This window comes from Magnolia sinica, chromosome 10, assembly GCF_029962835.1.
Source record: "Magnolia sinica isolate HGM2019 chromosome 10, MsV1, whole genome shotgun sequence".
NCBI classification, from domain to species: domain Eukaryota; kingdom Viridiplantae; phylum Streptophyta; class Magnoliopsida; order Magnoliales; family Magnoliaceae; genus Magnolia; species Magnolia sinica.
In genome coordinates this window covers 70,310,525-70,321,828 of record NC_080582.1, presented here as the reverse complement: position 1 = coordinate 70,321,828, position 11,304 = coordinate 70,310,525, and the positions used below count along the sequence as shown (strand labels likewise).

The window sequence follows — 11,304 nt, the reverse complement described above, 5'->3', positions numbered from 1 at the left end:
AATCTCAAGTAGACACTATCATAGGAAACAATGGTGATTGACCATTGACAAGTTATAATGGGCTACAAAAGTTTTGAACCAAGCTGATATATATTTTTCCCCCTTATTCCAGGTTTAGATGGCAAATAAACATTGTGGTAACATTATGATGGGCCTTAAGAAATTTTTAATAGTGTGAAGTTCAACAAACATTGTTTCCTATGATATGGTCCACCTTTGTTTTTGGGATCATGCCTTAAAATGATATGGAAAAATAGATGGAGTTAGAATACATACATGGGTTTATGAGACTTTCTAAAGAGGTTAGATGACAAATAAACATTGTTGCCCTAAAATGATTTGGAAAAATAGATGGAGGTAGAATACATACATAAAGGTGGGCCCTATAGAAAGTGCCGTACCATCTCGAGTGAGGTGCTGCTGCACATAATCTACTCCCCTGTTTGTCATCTGACCTGTTAGTAAGGACCGACGGAGTTAGATTAATGGAAAACACAAATATTAGCCTGATCCAAAACTCATATGGCCTTGAAGAATTTTTCAATGATTGGCTTTTAATCCCCATTGTTTCATGTTGTGAGGCCGCTTTGGATCTGCTTAATTTTTGGTTTCATGCCCTAGTATGAACTGCCAAAACGGATGAACTGCATGGAAGAGACACATACATCTTGGTGGGCCCACAAAGTGTGGACACTAGAGATGTAGGACACCAGTCGATCTGCTTCCAACGCGTGCAGTTTCCGAGTGCATGCGTGTCAACCCTCGTACTTAGCCTGAGGGGTGCGGATTGGGCACCTACCCCTACCAGGACCTAGCTCCAGATGGACGTACTTTCAGGGGCTCTGTGGGGCACACTGATACATGTGTCATCAAAAGTTCATTTCAGAGCGCGTATGATTTTCCAAACCCCCCATAAATATATTGCGAATGGGTAATGATTATTTCCTTCGATGATTACTGCATTTTTAGCAATGCTTGATTTGAAGTTTACTTGTTTGAGCACTAAAGCCAATGACATTGCCAAATACATGTAGGCCTCACCTTGATGTTTGTGGGTTATCCACACCGTCCATCTATTATGCCAGTGGAATTTAGGACTTGACTAAAAAAATAGGCTGATCCAAACTCAAGTAGACCACACTGCCGGATTTAGGAAATCAAACATTTACCATTAAACACTTATCAGTGTCAGTGTTTCTCATTTTTCATCTCATGACTTAAAATGTTACGCTAAAATGGATGGACAGCGCAGATACATTATATATGTCACTGTGGGGCCTACAATTTAAACCCATTCTTCTAAATTGATTCTGGAAAGAGAAATACAAGTGTCTTCGAAGACTGATAATTACTTATTCACTGGGCATTTACATACGATTTGGAAAATCAAATAGGCCCTTAGTATTATGGAGGATCATTTTAGTATAGGAGCTAGAAAATAGGCCATTCGAAGGCTTAAGTGGACCACACCACATGAAGCATTAGTGACAATACACCCACGATGAATCCTTCCTAAGGCCCACCGTAGTGTTTCTTGCTATTTAACCTGTTCACAAGGTAATAGATGGAGGAAGGGAAAACATAAATATCAGCTCAATCCAAAACTTGTGTGGCCCCGGGAGGTTTTTAGCGGTCGACTTTCAATCTCCACTATTTTGTGTGGTGTGGTTCGTTTGATAATTCAATCTGCTTAATTTTAGGGTTTGCTACTTAAAACGATTTTGCAAAACGGATGAACGGCGTGGATAAAACACATACATCATGGTGGGCCCCGCAGACCCTCGACAGGACCGCCCGTCTCTAGCTAGATCCCGGTGGGGTAGTACCCAATCCCCGCCCTAGCCTGAGTATCATAACGCTTCTCCGATCGCTGCTCTTAGTTCTTTCCAAAACCCTCTCTTCCTTCTTTCCAAAACCCTGTCTTTCTCATGGAGATAAATCTCGGAAAGCTCCCCTTCGATGTCGATTTTCACCCTTCCACTTCTCTCGTGGCTGCAGGTCTCATCACTGGCGATCTTCACTTGTAATCTCCTCCTCCTTCACTTCTATCCTCTTTCTTTCCTTTTCTCCTTTTCCATCTTCATTTCCTAAACGAGTTTCAATTACTAATATCAAATTCATGTCGAAAAACAGATACCGCTACGCTGAAGATTCTCAGCCGCAAAGGTACTTCTACTTCCATTCATTCTATGGAAAAAAAATCACATTGAGTAATTCTTCCAAAAAACCAATTTTTTTTTAATAATTGAATGGGCAGATGATAAATGCATTATTTGAATGATTTTTGTTGTAATTGTTCGTTTAATTCTTTCAAGAGAGCATAGATTTCGGAGTTCCATTGTGAGTAATGAAGAATAGATTGTTTTAAAAAATCATTTTTCTTTGTTTTATTTGTAATTGGGTTAGGTTGCTCGATGTTCATGCTCATGGCGAATCTTGTAGAGCTGTTAGATTCATTGATTCTGGCCGCGGTAATGCTTTTGAGCAGATTCCTTTGTTTTTAATACATTTTTAGTACAAGGATGTATAAACAGTGTTTGACATGACGAGAGGCACTTTTCATCCAAGCCAGCATTATATACATGTGGGCCTCCCTTTCAGCGATCCAAACTGTTAAAAAACAGCCCCTTTTGTCCAAAAGGCTCCCCAATTGGAGATCCTGATGATATTGATGTGAGTGGTGGCCTGCAAAATGTCTGGTTAACAGCAGTACATCTGTAATGGTCCATGTGCAATGGAGAGAGGTTCAGCATTCAGTGGCTAAGGTTTCTCAATGGAGGAGATATTTTGTCCATTGCCTATCCATTGAGGGGTCCACCAGGTGAAAGTTGTGGATCCTGAAAAATGTCCTTCACCTGCACATAGTATGTTGGCCCAGGTGAAAAAGATGGCAGTTTGAGCTGCATGCTGTTTGGTACCTGATTGCTTTCTAATTTTTGTCAAGAAATTACAGCCGTAAAATTTATGTTGCTTCCTAATTTCCAGCAATTTTGACGGCATCTCCTGATTGCTCAATTCTTTCTACCGATGTTGAAACTGGAACTTCCATTGCTCGTTTGGAGGATGCACACGGGTAATTTATGGGAATTTATTCGACCATGTTACCATATTGTCTGCTTGTTACTTACAGCTTGCAAATATGTACATATCTTTTCGTTTTTTGAAGGGCTGCGGTGAATCGCTTGATTTGCTTGACAGAGAAGACTGTTTCATCTGGAGATGATGATGGATGCATAAAGGTGCAATGCCATGATCGATTCTATTTCTTCTAAGTCATATCCTGTTTCAATGTTCTTTGCTTTCGCTAATTTGTTTTTTCTTTCTTTCTTTTTCTCTTTAAAAGTTAAATGATGTTATTACATGGGATATACAGAGCATGAAAGTTAAATGATGTTATTACATGGGATATACAAAGCATGTTGGAATGGATAGTTAATTGTAGTTCTGCACATATCCGTTGTCAGCATAGCTCTCAGTTCTGTTTTGGTGGGTGTATTGTTTTACTGCCAGAATATAATCATTTAGCATTTTGGAAAAGAGACTAATTTTTTAATACTTCAAAAGAATAGGAAACTGAAGGAGAGGGTATTTCAAGTTTGGCTTTCCTAATCAACACAGAGGATCTTATACTTTTTTAAGCCAAAAGCTTCTACATATTTGCCTCATGAGGAGGATGAGTCACCATCATTTTAAAATCAGCAGCTGTACTAACATAAAAATCTAGCCTTATAAAACCTTAAAAAAATATAAAAACGGGAGTATGGTGTAGCATACACTGCATACGCTACACAATATTGTGCGTAACATACCCTATTTACATATGCTATGCAGTGTATAGGCTACGCTATGTATCGTAGTGTACGCTACACGCTACGTAGCAACGCTATTTAAAACACTAATATCAGATGTTTATGATTAATTGATTATCATGGTGAAATCTTGTAACTGATAGTGTTCAGGATATTGACATGTGCATTGATTTGATGCCAAAGAAATCACAATCTGTAGAGGCCATACTTGGAAGGCAGATCATTAACGATCATTCTATTTTATGCCTAGTGCAATCGATGAGAAAATGGGCATTCAAAGCAATATTGGTAGATAAGCACAGTTGCAGAGGATCATGTATAGTTGATGGAAATCTACTGATTTGAACTCGAGGGAAGTTCTTCCAACCACGAGATTTAGGCAGCCTTAGTGGGCATGTGGCAACAAAATGCAAATGTACACAAATGTTAAATTAGACAAGTTTGCACTTCTCCCACTGGGGTAGAATTGGGGCATCATCATGCCCATGAAGAAAAAAGGCGAGAAGAAAAGATCAAGATGATTTGGTGGCCCTGATAGTGATTCTATGTGGTACAATACATGGAGATCTGATTCATATTTAGTTACAGAGTTTCTATATTTTGTCATAAGTATTTTTGGGCAATTTTTTATGATTTTGTTAACACTTTTTATTTCTTTTTAAAAAAATATATAAAGGGAATAGGGGAAAGAACACTTTTTGCATTGTTTTGGAATAATTCCTTAACCTTCGAGAAGTGTGTTTTTGTTGGGATTTCTATTAAAAATCTTCAAAAGTATTGTATTATTTATTTATTTATTTATAACATTTTGTAATATATGAGAGTCGCACTCGTATTGTATGAAAATGACAAGAGAAATTTGCTCATTATGGTTGGCAAATGACAAATTTGCCCTCTTTTTATTTTTTATTTTTTATTTTTTTAATTTTGAAAGGGCAACACACAAACTCGCACCCACACACTCTTACACCATATGGGTTCTCAAACCCATGAGCTCAGAGTTGAAATACAGAGTGTCCTACCACTGAGCCATGAGTAGAGAGCCTGACAAATTTGCCCTCTGCATTTGAAAAAGAAAAAAAAGAAGAAGATGTGTTCACCTCTTGGTGTTGAAAGGTTTTAACCTCTTTATATATATATATATATATATATATATATATATATATATATATATTCTTGTAATTCTTGCAATACTGAAAGGATTTTCAATTTTTTTAGGAAGTAACCATAACACCATTTATTACTAATGAGTCATTAAGATATTGAAATGCTTAAATTATCGAAGTGACTAGGGAAAGCATGCATGTGCCAGAAGGTCTCTTCAACGGTGAGGCACCTAACAAAAAGATCAGGGGAGTGCATTCACCAGATCGGCCATAACTTCGGAAGCAATGGACGTGGACCATCAATCTAAACATGCAATTGTGTCTCCCCTTGTGAGTGTATCGACCAAAATTTCTAGAAGGTGATCTTCATGGAAGAGGATGCATTTTTTTATGCCCTAGGATCTTTAACTTTTATCTTTTTAAAAGACAACATACAAATGAGAGTAAAGATCAGAACATAGCAAAGCTCTTGACTTTTGTTTTATATATATATATATATATATATATATATATATATATATATATATATATATATATATACACGTGGCACACAGAGATGAATTTTCGAACATTCATTAGGTGGGCTCACCACAGAGGTTCCATGGCTCAAAATTGTCACTAATGGGATAATGTTGGTTGTTCCATCAAGATTCTGACCCATTGAAAATCTTGAGTTAGTTGGGCTTTCCCCTTAATTGTAGTCCGTTGAAAGTACATCTATTTTGTTTTCATTCTTTGCTTGAAGAGTTTTCTGAGAATCTAACAATGCATTTCATCCGCATGCCCTCAAAATTGTATGTGTATTACATTAACTTAGATGAAATGGCTTAAACTGTGAAACCTTTTGTATTTGAAAGAGTTTATGCATGGTGGAAGCAAAAATAAAATCAAATCGAATCTACTTCTAGGCATGCATGGATTAAATAAACGTGAAAACACACCTTAAAGAGTGAAAGAGGAAGATGCTTAATGAGACACTTTTGCGCCTTGTAAGATCGCTACAACAGGCTCTTCCTATATTCTACTCTATGTGGCGAGGAAGCCTTTCTAATGTGTGGAACTCTGTGGTGTTTCTTGGGCTACTCTTTCTTATCATATCCATTCCATGCATGCTTAACAACAAAGCATCTAAAAACATATAGTTTATTGGATTAAAAGATCATATGTTCCAACAGTATCTAAATGACAATTTGGATAATTTTCATTTTGACCGTCCAATGAATGACTACCAATAAAATAGTTATATAGTCTAAGTCTAATTTTTTGTTTATTATATATCTAAGCTGGGATCCATAATTTTACATGTTTAATTTGATTAATTGCACGGCACATAGAAAAAGTTTCTTATTTAATGGAAGCTTTGTAAGGCTTGAATTGTCTCCTCTTTTTCATAAGAAATCCCAAATTAATAGTCTTTTAGGGATTAATTAGAAGAAACATAGGTACTAATCCACGTTTCAAAAAACAAAAACATAGGTACTAATTCATAGATCCTTCGTGTATTGTTTTGCATGTTAATGTTTTTTTATTTTAAATATAAGGATAATCCATTTTCTAATACAAAATAAGCACTCATTTAACATTGTCTCTGACCTTTTTCTCTTCTCTTCTTGTATATTTTCTCTCGTGAGTTCCTTGAAACTTGCAATTTCTTTGAGATCCATATTTTGTAGTCATATTAAAAACAATAATTAAGTCATCTATCCTAAGTTTATTACTGAAACATCCATCAACCTGCCTGTGTTATTGTTGCTTGATTTCGTTTGATCTTTGTTGCAATTGAGGATCTAGTGCACTGTGTCTGCTTGCTCATTTAGGGCACATCTTGAGATGTTCCGATGATTTCTTGAATCTTTATTTTCATTACTATAATAAATAATATTTCCCCATGCTCATGTCTCGATAGTGATCCCAACCTTGATTGTTAGAGTTGAATGGTATCCATGAAATTTTTTCCTTCAATTGTTCTAAACTATATAGAAATAGTGATGTCACAACTTACAATCATCGATTCAATGGTCAAAGCTGATTCATTGCAGCCTTTCAACATAAGGTAATGTTGGGATGAGTAGTGGTTATCACAGACATACTACTAAGAAAAGGAAAACAAAAAAATGGCCAAATGTCAGCAAATATTGCTGGGTAGGACTTCTAACATTGGTGTTTTACAACAAATAGATGATGTGTTTGAAAAACCATTACTCTTGATCATAGAGCAAACACCATTCCCCATACAAGAAATGCAAAAATATTGGCGGTGCACTATGGCTTGGCACCAAACCATGCCATCCCTCGTGCAATTGCATGTGTAGGTGACTGATGCCAACCATTATACTATACACACATCCTCATTATGCCTGTATGAAATCTCTGGTGATCGGGAAAATTGGGCATCAAGTCAATGGTTCATAGCTAGGAAATCACATCTATGGGATGATGGTAGCTGTGGAACTAATGTAGGTCCACGACCCATCTAGGTCCACTGTAGGGCTCGTCAATGACATAGGCCCACAACCCATCAAAGGGCCCAACATGTGCTGCTTCTTGGACTGATTTAAAGATGTGATTGAGGATGTAATTAATATGATTGAAGATATGGCTAGTTTTAGAGCTATAATTACTTTCCATGTTTGCTTTTTATTAGGCTTTTACCATATTAAGGAAGATTATATTGGTTTTTAATCAATTGTGATTGATTTGAAATCAACCTCTTATTTGGGGTGATTTTAATTAAAGATTCATTTAGGATCTATAAAAGGTAATGGGGGTGTAGGAGTTAGTCATTTGAATATTTTGCTTAGTGTGAACTTTCTTAAAGTTTTTGTAAAGGAAGGTTGATATCAATAAAATCTTCACCCAATCTACTCCATTGTTCTCATGGGTGTGTGTGTGTGTGTGTGTGTATTCACAATTTGGGTATTGAGATCTCATTGACTTAATAATCAGGTTGCACCATTTTGGTATCAGAGCAGGCGATTGTTGGGAAATTGCTGACTCTACATAATCTCCTAATGGCTTCAAAGGAGGTGACATAAGAATAATATGTGCAATTAATCCAATTGGTCCACATATTTATAGAGCGGGTAGATCAACTCACGTTTGCGATAGGCAATCTCACTAATGAAGTGGGGGAGCTCTGGCTTGGAGGGAATCTAGAGACGGAAGTTGGAGCATGTGGACATGTAGGGGAAGGTTGCCACCAAAGTCCTAACCAACGACGGGCAACCCTGGCTTTTGAAGACACCAATGATCGAATCCTTCGATTGTTACAACATGATAGAGAGCTCAGAATTGAAGTAGAAATTCTAGAAACGATGAAGAGATCCATGAAATCAAAGGAAAAGTTGATATCCGAGGTGATCGATGCATTAACGTTGGACCTACACTTGAATTCACCAATTGATCAATTGATAGATCCAATGATAGTGACAATCACACCGATAGACATGCAAGTGGATCTCAATACTCAAATTGGAACACCTTTGCAAAAGATAATTGTGGCATGAAAAACGGAGCAAATGTTTCAAGATCCACAAAGAACTTTAAAGTTAAAACAAACAAGTTAGCACCCATAAAAGCCCATGCGAAAAAGACACCATCTATAGTGGACTCCAACAAAGGTTGTGTTGAGCTGATGCTTAGGGTTACAACATTAACTTCCACTAGAAGGTTAAGATTGGTTTCCAACTCGAGGATCAATTCTTTTGAAGCCGGGGAGAATTGATGCAGGCCCATGGCCCACCTAGGCTCATTGTAGGCCTATAGTCCACTGAGGGGCCCTACATGTGCTGCTTCTTGGACGGTTTGTTTGCAGATTTGGCGGCCTAAATCAGTGATTATATTTTACTATTTTTGGGAGATATGAGGGGTTGATTTAAAGATGTGATTGAGGATGTAATTGATATGATTGAAGACATGAGTTGATTTTAGAGATACAATTACTTTCCATGTTTGCTTTTTATTAGGCTTTTACCATATTAAGGAAGATTAGATTGGTTTGTAATAAATTGTGATTAATTTGAAATCAATATCTTATTTAGGGGCTGGAGGAGGTAGCAGAGGAGCCGGAGGTAGCGTATTCGACAGAAGCGGAGCTATTGCAACATCGGGTGTATGGAGGAAAATGGGAACATGTTCAGAGAAAAAAGGGGAAAGCGAAGCAAGATGATAGAAAAGGGAGAGACGTTGCTAGCTATCCAACACTATTTGTCAAGGGGTTTCCAGAAGGGTGGTTACCTATAAATTTCTCAAGAGTGTTCGGACGAGCTGGTGCTGTGATGGACGTTGTGAGGCCAAGGGATAGGAATAACGGAACCTATAGGGGTTTTGCACTGGTCAGGATGAGTTGACCAGGGTGGTCTAGATGCTTCATGGCGAAAGCTTTTTTTTTTTTTTTTGGCGGGGGGGGGTTAGAGGGCGAGGTTTGGACCAGAACTCAAAGTTTAAAAAGGGGGACAAATTTCAAAATCGAAGATGGAATCCGTGGTACATAACTAGAAAGACAAATTGGGGAAGTTCATCAAACTGGACTCAGACAAATCTAGGAGAGGAGATGTGTAGAGGTGTATACGAGTTGAGCTTGACACGACTTGACTCGGCTCGGCCACTAGCTTACCCCAGCTCGAACTCGGCTTGGCTCGGTTCGGTCAGCAGCTCAGGCTAGTTCGAGCCGAGTTCGCTTGTGCAGCATTTTTACAAACACATGGACTCCACCTTCAAATTCTCACTATATGTAAAACAACAACAGCTGTTTTACAGGTGTTTCATCAAACACCTTGTAGGCAACATCAAAATCAAGAAAAAAGGGTATTTGTTTCATATACATACCTTCCTTGCCACCAGTCGACACTTCGTTGAGTCATCTCATTAAACACTTGGTGAGCAACATCAATATCAAAGTAACCGAGTCACCGAACTAGTTCGATTCGAGTTTGACTCGAGTTGGGTTTGATCTGAGTCGAGTCGAGCTCGGGCAAGCTCGAACTCGGTTCGAAATTTTTTCAAGCTCAAAAAATCAGCTTGACTCGGCTCGAACTCAGTTTCGAACCGAGTCGAATCAAGCTTTTTCGAGTCGACTCGAGCAAGCTAACCGAGCTAACTCGGTTCGTGTACAACCCTAGAGATGGGTGTGATCAGAGTTAGGGTGAGGCGGAGGAAGGGAGAGATGCTACCACTCCACATCCAGGTTCGGGTCGAAGACAGGATAATATCCTTGCCAGTTCAAATGGAGGCGAAAGACGACCCCATCCCTTGTTGGGGCGATCTTTGGATGATAAGGGGGCCAGCTCCAGATCCGATTGCGGCTTCGGAAGCCATGGCGGGTGATGAAGGAGCACGAGTTTTGTGCGTCGCAGGAGCACCGAAAAATTCAAACCCAGGCCCCATCGATACAGTTGATCACAACTTTGGGGCTGTCAGAGATATTTTAGATCGCGAGACGTGTGGCCCCGGGCTACGAGATTGTAACACGTGCTAGGCCTTAGATCAATCGCACAACGCTTTAGAGTCTGTGGTCGGAAGAGATCCCGCCACGTCATCAGAGCTACACAGAGGTCTCAAGGGATTTGAATCGTCAGATTCAGTTTCGGAAAAGCGGGATGCGTGGCAGGCTCCGAGCTATTGATGGCGGTTCGGGGGAGGCTCGGGAAGTATTAGTAGGTTCGGATATCGACATCGGGTCAGAACTATCTACCTCGGACTAGATGAACCTATCACCTTTAAATCTCAACCTTTCTTTAAGTGTTGACCCTTTATTCGATCGTAGTTTTCTCTCTATTCATCGAGATGCGGTAGTGCCTATTGTGGAGAGGGCTGGCCATTCGTGCAGGAGAGTCCCCTCTACCGAATCAAACTCGGGTGATTTGGAAGATCACTCCGTCTCTGCGAGGCATGCGTCCGGGGTGCTAAATATACATTCGGCACAGATCGGTTGGTTAATCAAGCTCCTTCGTATGATTCCGGTACAATGCCACAAATGTGGGAGGGAGACGAATCCTTTGACTTCGATAATCGATTTGGAACTCGGAGAACCCGGACTCTCCAAGTTGTCCATCGTCTTCCCCCCTCTCATCCAGAAGCGCAATGTTAGAGCAAGCTCTAATCAACCTTTTTTCGGGAAGATATCGGAGAAGGCATTATTGAAGCAGAGCCTTTGCAAGTTCAGGTGGGAAGATCAGCAGAAGAGGTGGAGGGTACACAATTAATGAAGGCGGATGCTGAAATCCAGAGGGCTAAGTTGATCGACATAATCCAGAAGAAGAAATGGATCAAAGACGCCATAGGACACGTAGGAAGGTCTATAGGGCTATCGTTTGGGGATTGCCCGGAAGATTATATAGTTCTTTTTCAATGCGTTGAGATCCGTGGACGACCGCTACTCAAAGTTTAAA

General features: G+C 39.2%; 1 protein-coding gene across 2 annotated transcripts in view; it reads left to right on the top strand.

The window, feature by feature from the left end:
* The first annotated feature begins 1,838 nt into the window (after window positions 1-1,838).
* Window positions 1,839-11,304, top strand: part of LOC131216936 (WD repeat-containing protein 55) — a 45,630-nt gene continuing 36,164 nt past the window's right edge. The window contains exons 1-5 of one of the 2 annotated variants that reach the window (XM_058211572.1): window positions 1,840-2,023; window positions 2,134-2,166; window positions 2,407-2,471; window positions 2,986-3,073; window positions 3,167-3,239. In XM_058211572.1, the coding sequence (XP_058067555.1) occupies window positions 1,929-2,023; window positions 2,134-2,166; window positions 2,407-2,471; window positions 2,986-3,073; window positions 3,167-3,239 (354 nt within the window). In that variant the 5' untranslated portion in view covers window positions 1,840-1,928. Of the gene's footprint in view, window positions 2,024-2,133; window positions 2,167-2,406; window positions 2,472-2,985; window positions 3,074-3,166; window positions 3,240-11,304 lie in introns of both variants that reach the window. The other variant, XM_058211573.1, reaches the window with a different exon arrangement.